We start from the raw sequence: 26,042 nt of genomic DNA, 5'->3' as shown, positions 1-26,042 counted from the left end.
CATATATAATTTTATATATATATATATATATATACCATATATATATATATATATAATATATATATATATATATATAGATATATATAATATATCCCTTTTAAATCAAAACCAAATAAATTGATGAGAAATAATGAAAACTGCCTGTGAAAAAAGATTGAATCTTGGAAATGTTGACAAAGAACTACAGTACTGGGTAGTAAACAGGCAAAAAACCTCCTCCCTGTGGTCGGCCGATGGGGACGGGGGAAGACAACCTGGAAGGAAATTACTCTCCTGGGGTAACATCTCCTGAGGTGGCGTTTTTGTGGTCATAACTCTTATTAACTTTCACCCTCATGCGGAAGGTAACCGATCTTGTGGCCAGGATGAGGAAACACGTTCGCCGACATATGGCTCGGAAAAATCGGCCGAGCGACTACCGTCCGTTTTGTTTACATTTCTCTCACTGTGGGACTTGGTCAAATGAGCGCCAGCGTTCCTTCTCCTCATCACTCTCAGTTTACTTGACAGAAAACGTTCCGGAATGAGTGGGGCTTTCTTATTTTTCATATCTATTATACACAGGAGAAATCAGTTGAGCTGTACCAAAGGAAATCATGGATAATAAAATAAGCAAATATCATTTTTCATATCTATTATACACGGGAGAAATCAGTTGAGCTGTAACATAGGAAAACGTGGATAATACAATAAGCAAATATCATTACACTTTACATCGTGTAGCAAAGGAAATTCAGTATGGTGGTTGAGGAATTTTTATCAAATTTATTGAAATTTCATAAGTGAAAGAACATTATCTTTCTTGGTGTATGTTTCAGTATAAAGAGTGGTTTGTTTTCAGAGGCGAAAGTGTACAATAGGAATTGTTCCTGGTGAGGCAGATCAAGAGGCAGACGGATAGACATTTATATACGTTTATATTACGGATTTGGTAACTAACTAGTCAATGGCCTTTTTTCGAAGTTCTTTACTGAACTGTAAGTATCTTATAATCGATCCCAGTTAAGGACAAGTTTCTTAATAGCAAATAATGAGTAAAACAAAAACTGTAAAACTTTCAAGATCTTCGCAAATGTATAATGTTTAGGTCCATTCCTGGGAGCGGATGGCTCTACACAAAAACAAGACGGCAGTCGTTGCTGCTGTATATCCATAACTCCTGTTCAAAGGGGAATCCCACCGTGTATGTACGAAGCTTCTAGAGCCTTGCTGTTCCTTTGCTGCATAAATGTGCGCACCCTTCAGCGTATGCTCCCCAACAACACGCTCAGAACAGCAACGTATGTTACGGCAAGATATCTCCCCCTCAGTGCTTCACATCATTATAGAGAATGATGGACGAACTTTCAGCTTCGTTACTGAAAGTTATTCGACTGAGATCATTCATCAACTAATCATCTTGTGATCTTTGATCCTGGAAGTCTTTAGTTCGCTACTCAAGAATTGGTTATGTTCCAAAATAGATAAAGAATTTTCGCTTTTAGGTCTAGTCCTCTGTATCTCCTTATCTGCCTCCTTCTTTCTAAGCATTTCGGGTTAATTAATAAAATATTCATGATTCCTACCAAGTTACCTGTAGAAGCCGCTGTAGTCGGAGATAATTCACTTAAATTCATTTACTGACATTCCCTTTTGAAATCTGATGCCTTTCTTTTATAGGTAAACCAATAACCAAATAAGTAGTTAAATGAACAAATAATAATATTAATAACAACAATAATAATAATATTAATAATAATGATAACAAATAGACAAAACAAGAAGAATGTAATACAGCTATCACAATTAGAAGTCTTACAGATGGGAGCTTTCGTGAGGCGGCTCTGCTCCCACCTCCAATTAGAGGAAAACTCCCGGCGACCAAAACAGCAATAATAATCATAATAATAACAACAGCTAACACGAATGCTGGAGCTCTTGATACCCTTCATATGTCACGTCCTTCTTGGCAACAGGTGTTCCATGTCTGCGAGCCCGGCAATGCCCAGCACGACTTCCTGTGCCCGGAGGGCACCATATTCAATCAGAAGTATATCGTGTGTGACTGGTGGTACAACGTCGACTGCCCGAGGTCTCCCGAGTTCTTTGAACTGAATGAAGATTTCTTCAAGGTATTTCACTGCTTTGTGCAAACTTTGTATTTATTTGAGGTATTTCACCCTGTCCTTTATAGCCTTCATCAAGATTCCTGGGATGCATTTGTCTCTTATTTGAATTCGTAGTGATTTCGTCTAGGTAATTCGAAGTTCGTTTGATCCTAATCACATCTTTATTCAAATACAATTACTATCTAACTAATGAGTTAATCTGTGTTATTTAAATCTAATATTTCTTCTAGGTCTTACTCCAAAGCCTATGCTTGACTTAGTCTTTATTCTTTTTCAATCGTTTGCGCAGTTTTAACCTAAATCGTAACCATTTCTGGGTATTCAAATGATCTTTCGAACCTTAAGTAGAATTTGCTAAAATAAAATGTTCACTCTTTTCTTGAATAAATACATTATGTACGTCAGTAAATGGATATATACCTTTTAATTTTTTTGAAATATAATTACCTTCTAATTAAAGTTTGTTAATAAAAGAAATTGTTTTTTTCGTTCTAACAGCTTATGGAAAGTAAGCTATATAATGATTAGACACTGTTTTAATTTTATCGCATATGAGCCTAGTAAAAGAAAGAGAAATTAAAAGCAATCTTTACTTTTAACCCAAAGAGTCACTGCATATATTTTAAAAATGACAGTAACCCTGCTATTCAAGAGAATGATTCACTAATGTTACCAACAAAATGATTAAATTTGAATCTGGAAGGATTCTTTAATTACAATCTTGAGTACTGTTTTTATGAATTCCGTGAATAAATTCATCATTTCACCAATTCAGGATGGAAAAGTGACTAGCCCACCGTTACCTTCAACGAGTATGATCATACCATCCAGTTTTGGTACTGCCCCTCAGCCGAGTCAGCAGCAGCAACAACAACAACATCAGAGAAGAAAGCAAAGACGGAGAAAGCAGAGACCAAAACAGCAATTACAAGCCTTAATTTCTTCTTCGCCCATAACAGAAGTTCCTTTGATTGCAGCCAGTACACAGAGGTCTCCTCAGGCCAAAGTGTATGTGGCCCCTGAACAGCCAAATGCAGACCAAGTGTCCAAACCAGCAGCTGAAAGGACCTACATTCCTCCCCTGCCACCAAACAGTGAACAGTCATCAAGAGCTGAAAGGTTAAGAGCATCTAGAGGGCCATCAGGTGTTCCTGAGGTAAATGAAAGGTTGAGCGTTCCTCAAGCATTATATCAGACACCTGTAGTTAGTGAAGCCTCAGCAGGAAATCGAGAAGCTATCACAAATTCAGTTGGGTTATCTTATAATGCACCTCCCAGGGTTTCGACAAGTACTGACAAACCAGGAGACAGAAGCAATGGCCAAAGGAAACAGCGCATTAGTTCTCAAAGACGAAAAAATAGAAATCGTGATCGAATCAGGAGCCGTACAAAGCCCCTAGGACAAGGACTTGCAGTTGAGGTTCAATATAGGATTGGTAATGACGGCATGAGATTCCCTGACGATGCAGCTTCAAGACTTACAGACTCCCAGCCTGACGACCCACCAACTTCTTCGGGTGCTATTGGCCCTCGTGCAAATCAACAATCTCTTGAACCTCCTTCACCTCCATCTCCATCCCCCCCTCCTCCTTCAACTTCTTCTCCTACACCAGTTATACCTGACCCCGTAAGTATTCCAAAAAGACCAGATATTCCTATGCCTTCTGAAATTCCAGAAACACCCAAAGATCCTCCTTCAGCATTGTATGAAACACCAGCTAAACCATTGCAAACACGTTGTGAGACACCACATAATTCTACTTCTTCAGAATATGAAACACCACATGCACCTCCGTCACCTCCACATTCATATCCAGCACCACCACCAAAAATACATGAAACACCACATGCACCTCCATCACCTCCACATTCATATCCAGCACCACCACGAAAAATACATGAGACACCTCATGCCCCTCCATCCCCACCACATTCATATATTTCACCGCCACTCACTACATATGAAGCAGCACTTTCTGCTCCTCATGTTGCCCCAGCGCCACCAAAAGAATTTATTCCTAATGTTAATAAAATTCCACAAAGAACTTTGCAGTCATTACATTTTCCAGAGTCTTCAAAAGAATTACAGAACACTTATTTGCCATCATCACCCCAAATGTCACCATCATCAGTACCAGGAACCTCACTGTCACATAATTCACAATCTCTGACATCAGAACATCCAAAGCATTCTGCTGCTCTAATTCTCAAAGAAACCCTTCATCATTACCTAGATCAGCAACCTCAGGAGCAAACCCAGAATGTTCAAATTCATCTTCATATCCATCCTGGATCAGATCAAATTTCTCTCTCTGCAGGAGAATCTAAATCTAGCTCTGGATCCACCATAGAGAGGAATTTTCAGCTGGATAGAGACCCTGCTGTTATTACTAACCCTGCAGATCCACATGTAACTCCAAAGCCAAGATTAACTTTCATAACTTCAACAGTAAAAGTTAATACAGACAGAGAAATTATTCATTCTGATGAATCACCTAATAAACATCATGAGTCTGAACATGATGAAGAATATCACTTACATAGTAAAAGTCTAAAGTCACATGACAGACACATTGCAAAGCACCACATCACAAATGCACATCCTAACCCACTTTTGACACCTCCTCCTCGTCCTCAGCAAAACGGCTTGCATATTAAGCCAAAATCTATTAGTGGTCATGAGAGTGAGCCAGCTACTATTCCCTCACCTCTGGTTGAATCCAGTCCAGTAATAAAGACAGAAGTCCTTCGTTATCATCTACCAAATGCCCTTGGGTATCCAGCTCACCAGGTTCGCTGGTGGCGCCCACGAAGGAAAAGAATTCGATACCCCACTTCCTCTCTACCTACCCATAACCATTTACCTCATCATGAATCTTCTCCTACCTCCCCTCATCCTATTATACCAAAACACAGAGTAAATTCGCCTATGTATCAATCTACAACTAAAGACCCCCATTTAGAACTTCATAAGCATCCTCCAGTTACCCCCAAAGTACCATTAACTGCAAAATTGAAATACCCATCATCTACTCCTTTTCCCATTAATCTTCCTAAAGCACATTCATACCCTACACCATTACCGTACCACTCACTCACGTCTACTAAAGATGTTTCTGCTCACCCAACACCAAATCATCTCCTTACAACTCATAGTTCAACCTTACCAATTTTGCATCCACACCCAAAAGCTGCAGTATCTGAACCTCCTGCTCCAAAACTAGATGAAACTTATTTTCATCCACACATTCCCACAAGACCTTCATATTCAACAACAAAACATTCCCACCCAGCTCCAGCATATAAGCATTCTACTCACCACAAACATCACCCAACCCATCCTCCATCTTATCATTCTGAATTACATCCACATACTTCTAAGCCTCATTCTCATCATACTTCTCCAGTACCAAAGCATACATCCTCCATCCCCTATCCATCACCTACACCTAAAACTCACATATTTTATCCAGACCCTGTTAAAGCACATCCTGAAAGCCCACATGCACCACCTGAAGCTAAAACATATGTTAAATATATGGACCCAGTGAAACCCCATCCTGAAAATCCACAGTCTCCACCTACAGTTAAAAACTATGCCATCTATCCAGATTCTCAAACACCACATCCTCCAGTTCACCTTATACCACCTACTGCTAATCCTTACAATTCCTATCTCCCTCCAGGTTCAAAAACATATGTTATACATCCAGAATCTCTAGCACTAAATGGAGGCACTCCTTATTCACATACTCCCAAATCTTTCGTCATTTACCCTGACTCTCCAAAGATTCATTCTCCGAATCATCATAACACACCTCCAACAGCAGCACCTCATCCAGCTTACTATCACCATTCAAAGAGCATATCTCCAAATCACAACCCTAGTGCCCCACCAGTATCACATTATATACATCCAGTACCAAGTACACCAAGGCCCTATCATCCACCAAATGAACATTCACACACAGGTCACTATTCTTATAATACACAACAGCCGCGTTACAACTTCCGCCATCCACACCTTCCCTCATCTCCAACTCCTTACACTTATACCACTCATCCACTAGTAAACCCTAATCTTCATCATCCTAGTAAACATGAGTATGACCACCCAGCTCTAGGAGCTGAGCCTTATTATGCAAATAGACATCATCATCCACATCACTCCCCACCTACTTACCAACATGGTTCTCAATATTCTACCCCTCCTCCTTCTACTCATCTCTCCCCTACACTCCATAATTATGGTCATTTACATCATTCCCACCAACATAGTATTCCAAATGCTTATCCTTCTGTAAGCTATTCCCACCTGCATTCAAATCCACATCCTCCTAGTCCCCATCCATACTCTCCCTCTTCTCATCCATATTCCCATTATCAAAGTCCTCTAACACCACATCCATACCATCACATTTCTGAACCACACAGAAAAAATTATTCTCCCCCTGAAACACCTAAATCACATGAGCCACCTCATTCACAATATCATCACCATTCACACGTAGCTCTTCGTCATCCGCCTCAAACTTCATATCAGTCACCTGATTCACCATTAGTGAAAAATCCTGATCACTCTCTTGCTCCAAATCCACCACCTGGTCTCTATGAAATTCCTCAACCATCAACACCTGCAGATCTCTATCATTCTACACCACCCTCAGAAATGGGCATTTATCCCTCATCCACACCCCATCCAGCATATCCTGAAGGACATCCACATCCACATCCTTCCCTGATGCCATCTGTAGGAGTTTCTAAACCTAACATAACTAGGGAACAAGCAGAACAGTACTGGGCCAAATATTACAAAGAATTAGGGAAAGTTTTTGCATATAATCCTTATGCTTCAAACTCTGGATCTGTTTCTCCTCACAATAGCCATGGTGAACATGGCCCTTTTCCTCCTACTAATTCTTTTCCTCAGGAGGGGGATCTTTCTCTATTACCTCAGTTTCTAGAGGGCTCATTTCCCATCTACCCACCAAACGTCACCCTTCAAGAACACCCTCGTCCACATCCACAGCATTTGCTTCAATACCCTCTTGATACACTGGGGCCCCATGACTATCCTTCTGCCCCTTCAGCAATACCTTCTTCTGCCATGCTTAAAGGGGATATTCGTAAGCCTTCAGAGCACCATTTGCGTTCGAACCTTTCACTTTCCAATAAGTCATATTTTCCTGTTGATACACTTCATTCAAATGCCCCTCCAGTTGAGGATTATCCATCTAATTTTCCTATACCAGCACCTCATGAAGCTTTTCTCTCACTCCCAAATCCAGATGCTAATTATTCTGGAAACCTTTCTTCCAGTCCAGGGGCTAACTCCCCAGCCTTACCTGATACCCCTTTGAAACCCCTTGATCCTTCATTAGATGCCTCTGTATTTCCTAATGATTCACATCACACCCGAATGAGGAGACCCAAGACACAGACATCATCGACAGACCGACGCGAGAATTCTCCAGGTTCTCCAACAAATGACAACAAACAACCACGCCACCAAACCATCCTCGGCACACGTCTGAACAACAAAGACATAGTTTTTGCTAAACCACAACCAACAGATGGGATTTCCCCCTTAATTAGCCTTTTCTCAGCCCTTGACGACAAACCACTGACAGATTACAACAAGGGTGAAGGGGCATACTTTGACAGCAGACAAACCTTGTTTAGAAACATATCTGCCCAGGTAAGTGGAAATGAAGACTAAATGTCTGAGTGCGTAATTAAGGATGCATCCAGAAGCTCTTCAGTCATCTTGTCTGAGCTGATTCTACAGTATTTTTCCTCAACAAGATTTTTGTTTTGTTTTCTTTTCAGTGGTGCTTTCTTCCTCTTTTCAGTAAGAGCTTCTGAGATTGAATTGATTTATCAGAAGTCATTTTAAATTGCCCTCACAGGTGTTGAACTATATTAGGCACCAAGAAACTTTCCATTTCAAGGGAATTTTCCTGACCCTGATATACCATAAATTTTCTCATCATTCTTGACCTTAATTACGCCTTCAGATAACCAAACTCAGCTTCTAACACGGAAGATCGTGATGAAGTAGAGTTCGGTATCTTTCTTTACCTCCGGTAAGTCCAATTTATATTGTTCTTAATGTAAGAAAATTCTGATTTTGGAACTATTAGGGTAGGTTCGCGTATTTCAGAGAAAAGGGCATAGTGCATTAGATATAGTTGTAAATTAGAATTGTATAGAGATTTGGTAACTGTTATAAAGTATTGTTTTTGACTACGGCTTCATTAATAAGTTATGTACCATTCCTCAATAAGCTGTTTCATATCAAGTAATTAATCCAGGCCGTGAAAGGATAATTTGCTAAATGGCACAGTCGATCTCTTCTTGTCATTTTATTTCTGAATCTAGTTGTATATTATTGGATGAAATGTAAATTTCACTACTGTAAACTAGAAAAAAAACCTTGTAGTAAGAGGTAGATTTCTATGCTCTAGAAATGATTTATAACACTTGAACATTATCAGTATATTTCAGTATTCTTTAAGAGAAATAAGGAGAAAATGCACTAAAAGGTAATAGTTTCAGATAGGTGAAGTGCTATAAAATGTTTCATAACACTCAGAAAAGATTCGAATTGCACAGGGACTGACCGCACGACTTCTGGACTGCTCTGCTGAAACTGTTGCAAGGACAAACCTGGACATTTGCATGCAGCACTTTCGCCTTGAGTTATATAATTCCTCGTACTCTGGTGCTTTTGTTTCTAATTTAAATTCCAATACTGAATTTTACAATGAATAAATCCAACACAATCACTGTATACAGTACTTCCGAGGCATTTAGTCTTGAAATGTTGGCAATTAAGTGTGGCTAATCTTTCTTACCTTTTGCCCTGAACTTTTATGACTAAAAACATTGAGCTAAACACTGATACATTATTTCCTCAAGATTTTGCATTTCAGGTGCCTTAGATAATGATGGGAAAAATACTTTTTTTCAAGGATATTTTCCAACATATTTGTCTTTTTACAGAATCAGATACCAATTCCTAAATCAATTACGTTTATTCTTATTAAAATATGTCATTAAAAACAGTTATCCTTCTGTCATGATGTCTTGTCATGAAATGACTCAAATGTAAATATTTTCCTCTAATTCTCAATTGCTTAAATGCCTCAATTGCATTGCATGCTATTCATATGTTATGCAAATGCATGCATATTATATATATATATATATAATATATATATATATATATATATATACATATATATATATATATATATATATATATATATATATATATATATATATATATATATAATGTAAGTATGTATGATGCCACTGAGTCTCAAGCACAAGCTAAGTAACATATTTTCATCTTGAATTTTCAAAACTGCAAGACTGTCACACCTCATTCAGATGACCTCCTTTTGAATATATTCTGTCTTCATCCCAGAGATTGTTCTTAATCCTTTTCATTAACATGCAGACTGCCCGTGAGTTCTACGATGTAGGAGGCAGCAGTGATTACCAAGGTTACGACGATGATGACTACTACTACTATTATGACAAAGGAGAGGATTACGGTACAGGGTAAGTGGTCTTTATCGGTCTTTGACTCTAGTTTTAATCAAGGCCTGAGGTCTACATCATGCCTCTAATTCCATAGAAGACTCTACCACCCTTACGGACAGCCTTTGAATAAGTCTCCACGATGGAATAATGAGGAGTTTACCTAAACTAACCACCAACCAACTCAGTCGTCTTCGATTCTGTAATAATTATGCGAAAGAGGTTTAGAGATCACTGAGTGAATTACCCGATGAAGAACAGACGGACATCAAAAAGACAGAAAATTCGGATATTGCTAGATAGAACATTGCAAAACAGTTTCAATAGACATTAACTTACTCTATAACCTTGCTAAATACCAGCCGTGTCTCTATTACTTAGATTAATACATATACATACATACATACATATATATATATATATATATATTATATATATATATATATATATATATATATATATATATATATATATATATATATATACTATATATATATATATATATATATATATACTATATATATATATATATATATATATATATATATATATATATATATATATATATATATATATATATATATATATATATATATATATATATATATATATGTGTGTGTGTGTGTGTGTGTGTGTGTGTGTGTGTGTGTGTGTGTGTGTGTGTGTGTGTAATTAAGATTATGGATTATATCACAATTTAAACTTTTTTTTTTTTTATAAAATTAAACATGAACTTGATTTAGTTTAGTCTCCCATATATAGTTTTCTTTCAGTTACGTATCATAGAAAATATATTTTATTTTCTGATGGGTGACTAAATTAAAGGTAAAGAAATTGAACACATTGTGAGTTCACAAACATAACAAAGAAAAGAGATACAACCCATCTAAAAAAAAAAAAAAAAAAACTAAAATGATTAAAATTGAGGAAATGAAGAAAAGATAATTAGCATTAGAAGGCTTGTTTCTCCATTGTTGACTAGCCTTGTATTTTTATGGAGAATATGAAAAGCAATGAGGAATGTTATGAGAAATGAAGAAACGAGAGAGATTATTTAGTAGTAAAGTGGACCACAGCTACTGTATTAAAGACGGGTAAGCATTGATAAACAGAACATTTAATTAGAATATTGAGTTGGCGGATCTTACCTAGATAGTGAGCACAAGGGTTTTCGGAGGTCGTTATCTAACACTGATATTTCTTTATGATATTTACAGTGTTTTGTTTACGTTCTTTAGGTAATCCCCAAGGGGCTTGTCTAAACACGCCGCAAAGGTGGATGCATACCGGGTTAAAAGCGTGTGGGGTCCACTAACTAGGAAAGATCTGAGTAGGCTAATGTTTAAAAAACAAAATGAAACAGGTCGTGAGACAACGGATGGGAAAAGTGAAGCAGCCACCTATTCATTTAAGTGTTAGAAGATGAAAGTGAGGGGGACGATACCGTTAAAGTATGGAAATGTTAATCACAGCGCATTTTCTCTATTGCAGACAAAGTGGATCATTATTCCCGGAAGATACAGATCGGGCTTCTTTGAGACCTCGCAGCTTTGAATCACATGGCTCGGTAAGGCTAATGTTTTTGTTGTTTGTTCTCACTTATGAGCAGCGTGTTTATCAACGTATAAGTCGTTTATAAAAGCCCAGTATCAATATGGCTTGGATAACAACAACATTTCTATTGAGGAACATTCAAAGTAGTCTTTTATATTTACATTTAGTTTGTACGTCATTAAAGCAGACAAACATTCAGAAAAAAGATAAATAGTACTAAGGCATTGTGAAACTTGCAACATTTAGTTATGCAGGATGTCTTCACAGAGGATAAATGATTCCATATAAATTCCAAGGATCAGTACTCGTTGGAGAGTGTCATTTTAAGTTTTTAACCGAGCTGCCATTACTGGTGACAAAACTGAACTTCCCATTACTTCTTGTGCAATAGCACTTTCCAAACAAACGTATGTATCACCGATTTTGTATGGAGTGGATATGGAAAAGTATCATGTATTCTGTTTATCATTTTGCGGCAAAATTTTAAAAGATGTTAAGAAATACGTTTGTATGACACCGACTTAAGATAATAACCTGAGAAATCAACTTAAAAGGGACCAATTTAGCTCATCACACGAGGAGTATACCATTTATCTATTTTAACAGAATCAGGCAGGTCCACATCCCTTCGGGAGAGGTGTTACTGAGAACGGGAACAATGCAGTAATAGCCTTCCCAAGCACACCGCCCTCAGCTCTCAGACAGAGGCCTCCAAAAAGGGTAAGGCCAAAATCCTGAGTCAATAATATATCAGTTTCTAGACGCCAGATGAATATGGTCGCTTTTGTTCATTTGACAAATTCTTCTGATTAAAAATGCATCATCAGATATAAATGGTTTATGGGTATTGCATTTTGTACAATTCCTGCTTCACTTCTAGTTTTGTACCCCAGTTCTTAAGAGAATCAAGGGATAGGATGGGAAAAATTGTAATATCATAAATTCTTGAAGATTACAAGTATCACGTTTCACATAAATGATTAATGGGGAATTTTCAACAGTCTCCACCAGGAGGTGCCTTCTTCAACCCAATCCCAGACCTTGAGGATCCAGCTTTCGGTATACCAGGTAAAGTAGCTCCTACGATACAATACTTTGATACATCTTCCTTAAAGAAACCTTGGAAATTCACGAAAACAGCCTCTGGTGTTTGTCAGAATTCCTCGGTTTTTTATGTCTTTTCTAGTATAGATTTCGTTCTTCCTTTAAAAGATCTAGGGAAGATATTGTAGCAGTTTAAGTGAAATGTAGTAGACATCAATTAGGCAGATTAACTTCATAATTCTGTCTCTAGTTACTATTATTACTGTAGTATTTGCCTCCCTTGAAGCTAATAATTTTCGTATATCAAATTCCATCCATGTTACTGAATTTTTCATTAGCAACACAAGAAAATATTTTGGGTTGTTATATTAAGTGGTAAGTTATCTATAATTGAATATAACGTTGGCTACCATTTGTTTCAGAGTTATACATGTATATACATTTTTAGAATATTGTTCTCAAAGAATAGTTTTAAGGAACTATTTCTTGCATTATCATTCTGCATGAAGTTTGAAATAGATGAAATCAGGTTTACACAATGAGATTATAACTTAAATACCATCTTGCATCCCTCGCAGATTTTCTTCATCTTGATCAGGACTGGAGCATGAAAATCGGATCCAAGAAACCTTTACCTTCCCAATCCCCCTTCCTTCATTCTTCCCACCAAACTCATTCGAGAGCTCGGGTCTCTGTCCAACAGGGCCCTCAGAGGGACGTTCGTCACCCCTCCTCTAGCCTTTATCATCCTCATAACCTTTATCACCAAGCTCCTTTATATGGTGGTTGGAATACATCACTACATTCATCCCCCCTTGACTATGGTGGCGGTGTTGAGCCTGACTACTATGATTATGATTATGAAGACCATGAAAATGGAAGAGATTCCGGGGACCCATATCATGAATACAATAATGATAAAGTAGCATACAATGTAGCAAACTATCATTACTCAATTGCCAACTTTGGGCATAAGGAAGAAAACCAAACCCCTAAAACAGTTCATATGGCAACAATGACACCAAAGAATGCTCCGGTTACCCCAACTGTTCTTACCTATACAACTGCAGCACCAAATTATGTTTCACCTTTTCCTCAGAGTCAGACTGTGCCACGTCATCTCACAATGAAGGCCTCAGACCCAACTTTACATCATTCAGGAGTTCTACTAAAGGAAAACCCAGTTACTCCAACTGTTGTCACATATACAAGTCAAAAACCCACATATCCTTTGCCTCATCCTGCATCTGAAATCAGAACATATAATTCTCCTGCAAAGCATTCTGGTGTTATATCACAGCATGCAGCTGCCACACCAGATAAGGATTCTAGTGTTCCTGATGTCCTAGCTTATTTAACTTCAAAGGCAAGCTACCCTTCATCTTCTTTAATGGCTCAGACCAGGCTGCGTCAACCGAAGCAAAATCTTCAGAGAGCAAATTCGCGTTATAAAGCACCATCACCTCTGTATCATCATGAAATGCCAAGACATAAGAATGTGCGTGAACAGCCACAAACTATTACAACTTCATCAAAATATTCTTTACAAGAGCATCATTCCAAAGCTATTTATGATCCAAAAGATTATACAACTCCATCCACTTTCACTTATGAAACCAAGTCCCATTCCCCTTCTACTCCATCATATCAGGACATCACTGACCCCTCACATGTTTTACTAAAAGAATATCCAACTGGGAGACCTCTTCGGTCACCTAAGCTTCCTTCAGTTTCTCATAGCCTGCCTGTATATGGAAATACCTATGATTTAACCAATTTAGAGGAAAAACATTTACAACAAGATACTTTGTACTCTCATTCTGAAGAAGTTAATCCAGACTTATTTAACACAAAGGGAGAGACCTCTGCTAATAGAGAAACTGAAGGTAAAGATAATTCTTCCAAGGACAACTTTGCGCCACTGAAAAAGCCTTCTATTACATTCTACTCCTCAGAGGAAACAGATCCAGACCCAAATGTTGAAGATAAGATGAATCAACCAATTAACACACATCATACCTCTACTATGGAAAGAAACTTGTTTAACCAGCACAATAATCAGTACTCATATAATCCACCCAGTAACGTTCAGGGGCATTATAACCATTACTGGGGTAACAATAACTACAGAAACTATTTCACAGACCCTTATGCATACTCACAGAATACATTTACTGGTTCAAGAGCATACTCTGGTCCAAACGTTGCTGGGGCAGAGGATACCACATTGGCCTCTGGAAATCTCCTAGCTGCAAGAGGACAATACTTTAATCCTGTTATTCAAAGTGACATATCTGCTTATCATCCGCAGGAAATATTACGGCAATATTACCTCGATTCCTACACTTACCTTTCAAATCTGAGAAGAAATGATTCACTAGCTCAGATATATAAAGAAAATCCATACACAAGAAGATTCATGGGAGTAGCACCAAAGTTTATGTCAACAACTGGACCATATCCACCCAAACCCAGTTTAAGTTTTGACACAGTGGATGACAACATCACTGGTTTACATGTTAATCAAAAACATGTTTATGAAGCTGACCCAACAGAATTTGTCTCAAGTGTTGGTGGAAATATAGAAGATCTAACAATACAAACATCAACTCAAATACCAGAGCACCTGACACCTGTAACCCTTACAGCATTAAGCATGGAATCTTTTAAATCTGAAGAAGCACCAACAGCAACTCACCTCACAACTCGCATGCCGTTCAGAGCTGCAGAAATTACAACTGCCTATAATCCAGAGCTTAACTCTGTAATGTCAGTTCTCGACTCTGAACTGAAAGGAAATCCTAAACATAACGGGTCTATAGCTACTGTATACTCTACCGCAGGCCCATCATCACCAAAGATGTCACTGCTTGAATTGTATCCATTCAAAAGGCCAGATCCCTCTAGATATTTTAGTGAAACTTCTACATCTGTAAATCCACTAAATGTTACTCCTGGTAATAAGCCTAAGAATGTTAATCCTGCGGTCAGCACAACAAGAGCAAGAAATGCTTCTCCACGTCCAAAGCCTATAAGAAGAAGAAAACCTAAACTTATTCCTGATAACATAGCTGAAAATAAACACAGAAATGTCACAGCAGGAGCACATCGCAAACATCCAACATTACCCAGAAAATATCTACCTCGTCGACAACGGCCAACAAGCCCTCCAGTAAAGAGTATAGATGAAAACCCGGATTCAGAGAGTAAGCCTGTGACTTTAGACACTCACTTATCTCAGGAAATAAGTAAATCTAAATCGACTGCAAATGTAAGGAATCAAAGAAATAAAAAACTTGTAAAAAGGCGTCGCCGACCATCTCAAGCACGATTTTCCCTATTAAATAGTACACATAAATCACCTCCTGCATCCCATTCCTCATCCCCGGATTCTAGCACTCCTTACATTCCTTCAACTGTAACTCCAACTAAAGGCTATCTATCATCAACTGAAAATAGCTTGCATGGTATTCCTGAAACTTTAACTTCTGTTCAGTCTCCCAAGCCTTCTACGTCTGACATAGTATATATAGGCTCTTCTAATGAAATGAAACACAATCCATCATCTGGAGTAGCTTCTTTAGAAATGTTAGTCGAGAAACCTATTCCTCCTCTTCCAACCCTTGCCTCCAGCAGTATAGATTCAGCAACAAATGAGGAAAAAAAATCCCCACTTCCACACCATGATCTTCAACATCCAGTGATCCCCCAAACAACTTTGGTCCAAGGAGAAACATCATCTCATTCCCCCCTTCCTATACCCACAGGTGGGAATAAGTCCTTGCCAGGTCCAATATCCGGTCTACCTCGACGAGACCCGAATGACCCGACGGGAGATAGATCGACAGGACCCAACCCAACACAGACATCCCCGATATATTCAAAGACTGTTAACAGAAATAATACTAGTCATATCTATAACAACACTATTGCCAACATATACATACAAACACAACATACTGTCAATAATACTCTACGCAAAACACATCTAAATGAAACTTTATTGGAACTGTACATAAATAATTTAATACATCAAAATTTGACTGAAATATCGGGAAAATTATCACCCAAAATGTATGTGAATTCCAGCCACTTAAATCACACAACAAATATTCCTTACAGTTTGAAACAAGAGAGATCCAATTCTTTTGAACATCACCACACACCAGATTTACAATTAGCATCAGGTTCTTCCTTTTCTCATATCTCTTATCTCCCTCCTCTTTATCAGTATCATATGGAAAATCAGACAGGAGAAATCATACCAAATGTACAGTTAACATTAAACATCAATGTCCCTCTGCAAAAGTATCTTAGTGACATTTTAAATCCTCAGATCCTTTCATCAGGTTACTCTCTCACAACTAAGGAAGCTTTGCCTTTCCATGAACCTCATTCAGTAAAAAACGGTCCCTTACTAACTACCACAATAAAGCCCATTCATACCATTAAAACTGGCTTTGGATCTATTAATAAAGATGGTTCTCCTCTGGAAGCATCTTCAGCAAAAAAATATTCAAACTCATTAAGCCTTTCTCATTCTGCTAGGGAATTGCCAAATGCTCACTGGCCTCAAACAACTTCAAAGCCCACAACCTATGCTGACTCTGCTCGAGATGAAGTTGTAGGAGTACCCACAACTCATAGTCCTTTAGTGTTTCCACGTCATAAGCACCTTCATAATTCTCACTTCACTAATAGACAACAAAGACACCGAATGCTGATGAGTCAGTATTTTAAACAAAGGTTTAGGCCATTTTCACATCGAAGACCATCCGACATACAACAACTGTTGCATGGACCAGTAGTACGAACAAGATATCTGCAATCACAAAGGAACAAACCAACAAGTGCTTCTTTCCAAAACATTAATTTTGGTCTCATGACCACTGTAAGTCCAAAACATTCAATTGATACTCTTTCTCCAGACAAGGTAGTTACACCTAAGATTCCAGATTTTCATCTGGTTTCAACTCCACCTGCTCCTGTTTCAAAGAATGGGCAAGAATCATTGGGAAATTATCGAAGAAATAATGAAAAAGTTGTTTATCCAGGTAAACAGAATCATCCATCAACAGTTTTTACCATGACAAACAATTATAATCCTTTCCACTATCATTCTGGTACTGAAGATGCTTCATCTAGCCTTAACAGTCCACCACCAATCCATAAGATGCATGGATATTTGCCAACTTCAAGTCCTCATTTCAGAGGTAATGGTGATAACCCTTACCTTTTATACCATAGTATTCATAAGTCTAATGCACAACTATCCAACACTCATAAAGAACAATACAATCATCATGCATATCTAAACCATGGATATCCCAATGAACCATATGACTCAGATTCGCTTACCCTGAGCCATCCAACAACAAAATATCCCTTTGATAGTCATAGTGACCACCGAAAAGTCAATTCCCATCCACCATATAAGGAAGAAACTTACCATTCAACAACTGCTAGACCAAACTATTCAACAACAAAGCAGCCAGATGTGCACCATCAACTGAATATACGCCACCAATATCAGACTACATATCACCCTTCAAGGCCAACCATCAAGTATACTACAAATGATTTACCTAACAATCTTTCAACTACCAGTTCACCTGAAACATTTCCTGAATACTTTTATACTTCAGTAATGCCTCACAGTCCCAAGCCCTCAGTAACTAAACAACCAGATGATAAAGATCAAATTACTACATATCACCCTCCTCACAGATATACTTTTACTAAAAAACCTTCACTTTCTTTACACATTGATGAGCATTTGTCTAAGTCTCTAGTTAACAATCACAATCCTAATATGTTAACAATAACCCCTGTAACACTGCCATCTGATAATTTTTCAGCTGCACGGTACCAAGAAGTTATTTTGAATGATAGACGAGACAGTTCAACTCCAATATCTCACCCAAGGTATTTGTCCACTGCATCAAAACCTTCCCAGTATCAATCAGAGATCCACACATCACAGCTTCAGCAGTCTAACAGACATTCATCAACACAGGCTTTGCATGCTGTACATACAATACATGGATCTGATCAACAATATCTATATAATAGCTACAAGGATCCAAGAGCTACAATTCAACCACTTTATTATCAATCCACCCATGAAGATCCACATCAAAAACATACAGTGCATCATCCAGAGCCCTTGGATAACCATCAGAGACATACTCAAATCCCTTCACAGCACTCTGAAACTTCAAAGTCATTTGCTCATTTCAGCACTCCAAAGCCCATCGCAAATTTTGCTCCGGCATCTCAAATAAGGCCTGTAAATGAACCACACCACAAGGCCACATACCATGAATTAGAGAAATATCAGGACTCGCCACCTCAGATCTATTTCAGTGATGTGACTAACAACCAGTACAGTACTCCAAAAACCACCACTTCTACATACCTACAGTATGAATCGAAAGTAACTAAAGAGATCCTGGGTGAATCAGATATAATAGTAACACCAAACAAAAATCGTGCTTTGCATGATATACCCTTAATATCAAATCCTTCTATAGTAGCAGTTACCCCTAGGGCAGAATATGGCATTCAGTCTCCAGAGAGAATACATACTCCACATCCTTCATATCCTACTGATCAGCCACCTAATACCCAAATTACTGTTACAGCTGAACCTGCTATGGAGCTTCATCATCATATACCATTACCAAAACACCAAGACTATCATGAATATTCACTAGACTTCCCAGTTAATCAAAACATTATAGCAATAACTCCAGATCCTAGTATGTTACTACACACACCAGCTCCTAATTATTATGGGCAATCAGCTGCAATCTCTTACATTCCATCTCCAACAGAAGTGAGTATTCATCACGTCCATTTTTCTGGAGACAATTTTCAAGCTCTTAATTCCTCCAGTTATATTCAAACAAACCAGTCACATCATGATGACAGTATTTCGGCCGATCATGCAAATGGGGTAATTTCCTGGAGTAAACAAAGAAAGTATCATGCACAATTTAATCCATATGAGCATGCAGGAATACCCTCACAGTTCTCTGCTTTTGATGATCATCTCAGCCATAAACTGGAAATTATCACAAACCCTCAGCTCATTACTGAACTGGGCACTCAAACAGAGTCAAAAGACGAATCAAATCTACCAAAAGTGTTTGAACCTACTTATGCTACATCCCAACAGAACACCTCTGTGGGCTCCGAAGGGAATTTTGCTTTGACCTCTAGCCCGAAAGCTTCTTCAAGAAGAGTCAAAGGCAGTGGAAGGCGAGTTATAAAAAGAAGAAGAAGTACGACATCATCTCCTTTAGAAGCAAATAATAGGGAAAGAATGGGGACTACACTTCCCAAAACAGAGAGAGAGATTGCTGATGCCGTAGATGGTTTAGAAAGAACCCAGAACTATTACAGGGAAGAGCGGCAATCTTACACTGATTCTACTCTCCGTCAAGAAATCAAAATAGAAAGGCATAAACCAATAGGTAGTGGAATATTTCCGGACAGTGAAGCTAACCGAGAAAAGGTTTCTTTATTGCAATATTTCCCTTTTAGACGACCTAGGAAATTATATACGACGCAGTCACTTGCTCCAAGATCAATAACTTCAGATAGTCTTGATGATTTACCAGACTCTTACTTGCAAAGTCTTGTCGATGCTGGGTTTGGTAAGAAGCTATAATATAAATGCTAAAAAGCTTGGAGCACCTACTGGCAAGAGATAGTATCTCTAAGATATATAAAATATTTAATGAATTATTTGATATCTAGTCATAAATCTACGCTAATAGTGCAAGCAGTGATAACAAGTAACATGCAACCCATAACAATGGAGGATTAGAAAACTTTCAGTCACATAAATGTCATTTATGATAACTTATAATTTATAGGAAAATAAAGTAAAATAGATTTAACTGATTACATTAATCGTGGTCATTTTCATCTCGTTTTCAACTTTTTTTAGATTAAAATTCTTATTCCCAGCTTATTCTTAATTTTGCTGGTTACTTAAGTTTTCCAAAAATTAAATCTTTCCAAAAATTAAAGCTGGTTTTAGCCATTCTATTCACCGTGAATACTTTTTGCTTTAAATGTAAAAAAATTCGAACATCCTAAAGATATAGAAATTTCAAAACCGAGAGATAAAACAGTGAATACAGTTTAATTTCTTATTTTAGATCTAAGCACATTGACTTTATTTCCTCAGTAAGTTATACTTACAGTAGACCGGAAGTACAATTTACTTATAGTTTTGAAAATTGCATTCAGTTTCCCCTACAAGCTGATGTACTAACATATCTGATTTTAATGACTGGAATTTACCTACACACATTCTCTGGGAACAGATTTACTTTATCAAGCTACAGATGTGTGCTGTATTCATAAACCACTTGACACCCACTTCACCACATACACTATTCTAACAACAACACCACTATCCCAATTCCTCTAAATTATTAACGGTGACCCATGATGATGGGGTCTTCATCTCTGAGCCAACATGGGTCGGACATCAACCTTAACCTCACATAAAGAACAAAAAAGGTCAGCCACGGTACACGACCTGGCTCAAAGGAGACCAATGACCACTTGACTGGCTACACTTGATTTGACCTGGCAAAATGAATAACTGACACCTCTGTATATACAGACTATTCATACCACAGACTTGACAGAAGTATATTTCATGAACCTTGACAATTTTGAAACGGACGATTATGATTTATTAAGTAATTCTGAAAGATCTTTATTCTAGAGTTTTTCCTTAACTAGGCTATCTCACTTGTATTCTAAATTGTTACAAACTCTACACTGAACAAATGACTTCTTCAAATATATTGTATGAAAAACATTTTCATTAAAACTTAAGTTTGACCTTGAATGAATCTTTAACTGTTTGACAGAGGAGCAGATTATCGTGGAAAGTGGCTTCTTGACATAATTTCCTGTGTTTGCAAGTCTGTCTGAGCCTACTACAGTTTTGAAGGCTTCTTCCTCATTTCTTGATGTACTTGACAGGTGCTGTCTCATTTCGTCCCTCAGTTACAGGACATTTTTGACTGATTACTGTTGTCAGGGAATAATTTAATTCTGTTTACAGCAAAGACTTAGGAGGTTCACGCTTGCACGACTATTCAGCGATTGAATCTGATAACCATTGACTGTTATATTATCATTATTGCAATTATTTATGTCAGGTTGATATTCGAATTTTAAAAATGAAATCTTCAATTATGGTGAGAATACTTATATATCATTAGAAGAGCACGCAGAGACTGAAAATCTTTGTGTCCACGCATAGATTTGACTTCAATCTTTTATTGTTTTTACGACTGATGGTACGCAGTACCCTGGAATGAAAGAAATATGACTTTACCCATGACATGACCATACAATTCTAGTTTTTAATTCTTTTTTACTGTTAATATTTGTGGAAATATACTTTGTTTTGCACTTGAGTAAAATCAGTAACCATATGAAAAGTCATGAATTAAAGAAATATTATGTCGTTGAATCATCAGGGTGCTCTAAATAAGCATTTACAGTTATTTAATTTATCCCAGAAACTTTGCTAACATCCTTTAAATTTTGATACCTAGGAAAGAAGAAGAGAAGGCCTACATCAAGCTCTGATGCTAAAGCACAGGAAGGGTCACAAAAGGCAAGTAATCTCGAGGAGGTCAGGGAATACTCGTTGGCTCTTTACCAGCATCTTCAAGAGCAGTTAAAAAGTAGGCAACTATCTACTCCTCGTCAACGAGGAAGAAGCAAGAGGAGGAGAGTAACACGTCAGACTATAACTCCAACAGAAGAGAATGTAACAGAAGGAGGACTCAATGACATGGACATCGAGGATATGCTGATGCAAGGGATGAATTTTATCCCTCCGGTGGACCCAAAGCAATTAAGAATTGCATTGCGTGAGCTTTTACAGTTAGTCAGTAATTATAAGAAAAAGGGCATTTTATATCCAAAATCAAGTGGATATAGCTACCTCCCCTCAGATAAAGATGGGAATGGGTTTGGTGAAAGTATATCAAAAGAGCTTGTAACACCAGCAAGTGAAAAGGAGAGATTGCAAAAAGAAGGAAATGCTATTATCGATGCAAGTCTTTCACTTGAAGAACTGAATATTGACGATGATGTGGAAGTAAATTCTTATATCATCACTCTTCCGTCATCAACACCCTCAACTTCATCCAAACAAGTGGCTCAGGAGATCCCAACAGCTGTTGATGTCAGTGATGATTATGTACCCGTCAAACAAGGAGAAATAGACACTTTAGGTAGGGGAACAGTCAAATTTCAGCCCTCTGGAAGACGTCGGCCATTTTGGGGAAGAAGACGCCGCTACAAAGGATATCGTCATAGATGTCCTGATGACGAAACTACTACAGTTACCTCTCAGCAGCCTTTAGTACCCCCCACTATACCTAGCAGACCAACTATCCCGGAGCTAGATTTCCCTGACGAACCCTCTTCCACTACGAAAGTTATCCCTACACAAGAAACCCCAACCACGTCTTCTCCTGGGATCCCTGGTGCAATCCCTACCACTGCATCTACATCTGGTATTCCAAGTGCTACTCCAACAACTCCTCCATCTTCATCATCTCCTTTACCGGGAAATGGTAACGAAGATGGTGACTATAACTATGAGGACTACAATGGAAATGATTATGATGATTATTATGTCAATTTTGGAGATTCAGATAATGGAGTAGATCCTGGTTTAACATCTGGAGGGGTTCCGGCAAATAATGGTGATCCAAGCACAAATAATTTAGGTCCCAATGGAGGAAATGGTGGTAATGTACCAAAGTCATTAGATGAAGGATCAGTTATCATACTTGTGGAGCCAGATGAAAAGAGAGAAATAAATGGGGGTTCAAATCCAAAAGCTTTTTCTCAGCTAAAAGAACGAAGAGTTAGCGGTTCAGCAATTATTTTGGTAGATTCAAATGACTCCAGAAATAACCGAAATTTTGAAAGACAATATCTGTCATCAAAAGAAGGGAGTGCAGAAGGTTCAGCCATCATCTTAATTGATTCTGATTCCAATAAAAGCATTAATGAAAGATGGAGAAACATTGAGATTTCAACTTCCAAAGAACAATTGAACAGTGGGTCGACAATTATCTTAGTAGATCCAAACAGTGAAAGGGACTCTATTCCTCAGGAAAAGAGTGAAAAAATTAACCAGTCAAGAGGATCAACAATAATCTGGGTAGAACCTAACAAAGATAATGTTTCCAGTAGAGAAAATAAACCTCCCTCAATCTCTCGTGCATCAAAAGAAAGTAGTAATTCAGCCATTATTTTAATAAATCCTCAAGACTCTTCGAAAACAGTTAGTTACAAAGGAGCTCAGGGCATTGAAGTAGAAAATGATGGCTCTGTTATAATTTTAGTTGAACCAACTAGCGATCCCAGTGACTCCCCACCTTCAAATATAAACACATTGAATCCTACAATAAAACCACTCTCAAGTCAGCTCGTAGCACCATCTCCTTCGCAATCGCATGTAAGTCTATATGCTAATGACTTACCTCCTGCAAGCATTTCTGGTGTTGAATCTCCTAGAAATGCTCAAAGTTCTTCAGCAAGATTTGAATCAAAGGGAAACCTACAAGGGAAACAAAATGAAGACGAGCAAAGTTTTGTTAGATCTAGAACTAGAAGGTTACGTAATGAACATCAAGGGAACATTATATTATTAGCTGGACCTGATGTTGAGCACACTTTCAAAAGAAGCCAAGGTATTCGTGAAGAACCAGATACTACTAGCAGGGAAAATATAAGAAATTTCCAGGAGCCACCAAGAAGGCAAAGAGGTGGTCAAACTAGTAATTCCAGAAACAATCGGAGGCAACAGAATCCTAGACGAAGAAGAAAACCAAGTAGGTTCAGAGACAATGTCAGTGGTCGTAATGACTTCCTACTTGGGATAGGACGAGGGAGGAGCCCCAATTCATTCAGATACAGACCAAATCATTCAAGAGAAAATGTGCGTGTCAGGCAAGATTCTTCTTACATAGACTACGATACTACAGATGGCAGGAACTCTCCAAGATCTGACGATTCAGTTGGAATTCGAGATGAAATTAATATTAAGAATCAGAATAGGGAACCCAGGACTAGAACTAGACAACTAGAGCAGTCGAGAACAAGAGAACAGAGAACAGAAGAACCATTTCAGAGCAGTAGGGATTTAACCAGGGGAAGCAGAGAGAATTTTGGCGAGACAAGAACTCTGTCTGATAGAGAGGAGAGGAGAGAATTCTCTGGGAGCAGAGAAGGTCAGAGAAGTGACAGAAGGTACTATGATAGCGAAGGTTTTTCTTGGCTCAATCCCAGATCCGAAGAGGTGACCATTACGCGAGATGATGAGTCCATACCTGAGAAGATAAGGGAGATTCGAGAATCTATTGAAGCCAAAGCAAGGGCTTGGACAAACTTTGGATTGCAACGGACACGACCAGAGTTCAGAAGGACAAGGAGACCAGCCCTTGACTAGTTTGGTGTCCTTCATATTGTCGAAATAAGAAAATATCTATTTATTCTAGATCTGGATGAGCAAGTTGACTTAATCCATTCATCATTTGCCACACTTTTACCCGTGGAAAGTTAAAGAAAGCTTTGATTCTGTTCACAATTGTGTCACAATAGTGTTTGAAGTTAGGTGTTGTTCATAAGGAGTGATTAGTGTAATTGATAGGGTCCTCAAAGATCCTTTTGTTTTGTAGAAGTGTTGTTCATAAGGAGTGATTAGTGTAATTGATAGGGTCCTCAAAGATCCTTTTGTTTTGTAGAAAGCCATAACTGTATTATCTATATGCAAGATTACTTCATTATGCATCCATGTTTGTGTAATGTGTAAGTACCTAGAGTACCAGTTTGCTGATATATATATATATATATATATATATATATATATATATATATATATATATATATATATATGTTTAAATGCAAGATCTTTTGCCTTTATTCTAAGTAATTTTCAAACTAGACACTTTTTTTATATTTGATATCATGTTGTAATTCCTGTGATATATATATATATATATATATATATATATATATATATATATATATATATATATATATATATATATATATATTATATATATACGTATATATCCGCTGATATCGGGCCCGCATCCTTTGGTCTTTTCTTATAGATAAAGCAGTAATAAAGAAAATGATCATCCTTCCAGAGCATGGGATTCTACATTAAGAATGCTTTGGCAGTTCTTTTATCTAAGAATACTGCCGTCAGGATGGACAAACCTGTGCGTGTTTCTTTAACTATACAGAACTTGTTTTTTCTCAATTTTAGATACCTTCCGTCGCTGTTTCAAGTGAGATATATTTCTAGTCATTCACTTAGACTCACTGGTAACAGTGCAAGGTTTTTAGATCCCATGAAAATATTTTCTTGAATATATTTCAATACTCTCAATCAAGTGTTTTTCGAAATGTGTAAATAATGTCATGAATCTCAGTGAAATAGCTCGTTATGAACTGATGAATATGAAGAAATTATATGGATCTTGAAGTAAATTCCTTTCAGCAGTATCCAATGGAGTGAATTTACTTTTCCAAATTTAGAACGACGACTCAAATATTTGTAATAAATGAAAGTACAAGACTATAAGAGAAATGAAGCGCGCACGTTATTCAGACGAAAACCAGTGCACACAATTGTATATCTGAGTGACAATTTTAAGTCTCAGTTATCACTAGAAAATAGATAATATGTAAATTATTTTGTTACTTTAAGGAGCACAA

General features: G+C 37.7%; 1 protein-coding gene and 1 long non-coding RNA gene across 2 annotated transcripts; both read left to right on the top strand.

Moving 5' to 3' along the window:
• The first annotated feature begins 9,571 nt into the window (after positions 1-9,571).
• Positions 9,572-12,289, top strand: LOC135209039 (uncharacterized). Its single transcript, XR_010313285.1, has 4 exons — positions 9,572-9,677; positions 11,148-11,223; positions 11,817-11,930; positions 12,212-12,289. It is a non-coding gene; the product is annotated as an uncharacterized LOC135209039 (long non-coding RNA).
• A 572-nt stretch (positions 12,290-12,861) lies between these two features.
• On the top strand, positions 12,862-25,138 carry LOC135209310 (uncharacterized). The gene is made up of 3 exons (XM_064242015.1): positions 12,862-16,143; positions 16,486-19,915; positions 21,848-25,138. The coding sequence occupies exons 1-3, from the start codon at positions 12,862-12,864 to the stop codon at positions 24,763-24,765; spliced, it is 9,630 nt and encodes a 3,209-aa protein (XP_064098085.1). The 3' UTR covers positions 24,766-25,138.
• The last annotated feature ends 904 nt before the right edge of the window (positions 25,139-26,042 follow it).

This window comes from Macrobrachium nipponense, chromosome 37 (genome assembly GCF_015104395.2).
Source record: "Macrobrachium nipponense isolate FS-2020 chromosome 37, ASM1510439v2, whole genome shotgun sequence".
NCBI classification, from domain to species: Eukaryota; Metazoa; Arthropoda; class Malacostraca; order Decapoda; family Palaemonidae; genus Macrobrachium; species Macrobrachium nipponense.
The sequence above is the reverse complement of the archived record's forward strand: the minus strand, read 5'-3'. Positions and strand labels throughout refer to the sequence as shown.

Bases quoted from the DNA above. Each gene is read 5' to 3' on its own strand.
- LOC135209310 (XM_064242015.1), top strand. From the start codon at position 12,862: ATGAAAATCGGATCCAAGAAACCTTTACCTTCCCAATCCCCCTTCCTT. The intron at 16,144-16,485 runs GTTAACAGAAAT...CCTCTTTATCAG, and splicing joins CCCCGATATATTCAAAGACT to TATCATATGGAAAATCAGAC. The intron at 19,916-21,847 runs GTAAGAAGCTAT...TTTGATACCTAG, and splicing joins TCTTGTCGATGCTGGGTTTG to GAAAGAAGAAGAGAAGGCCT.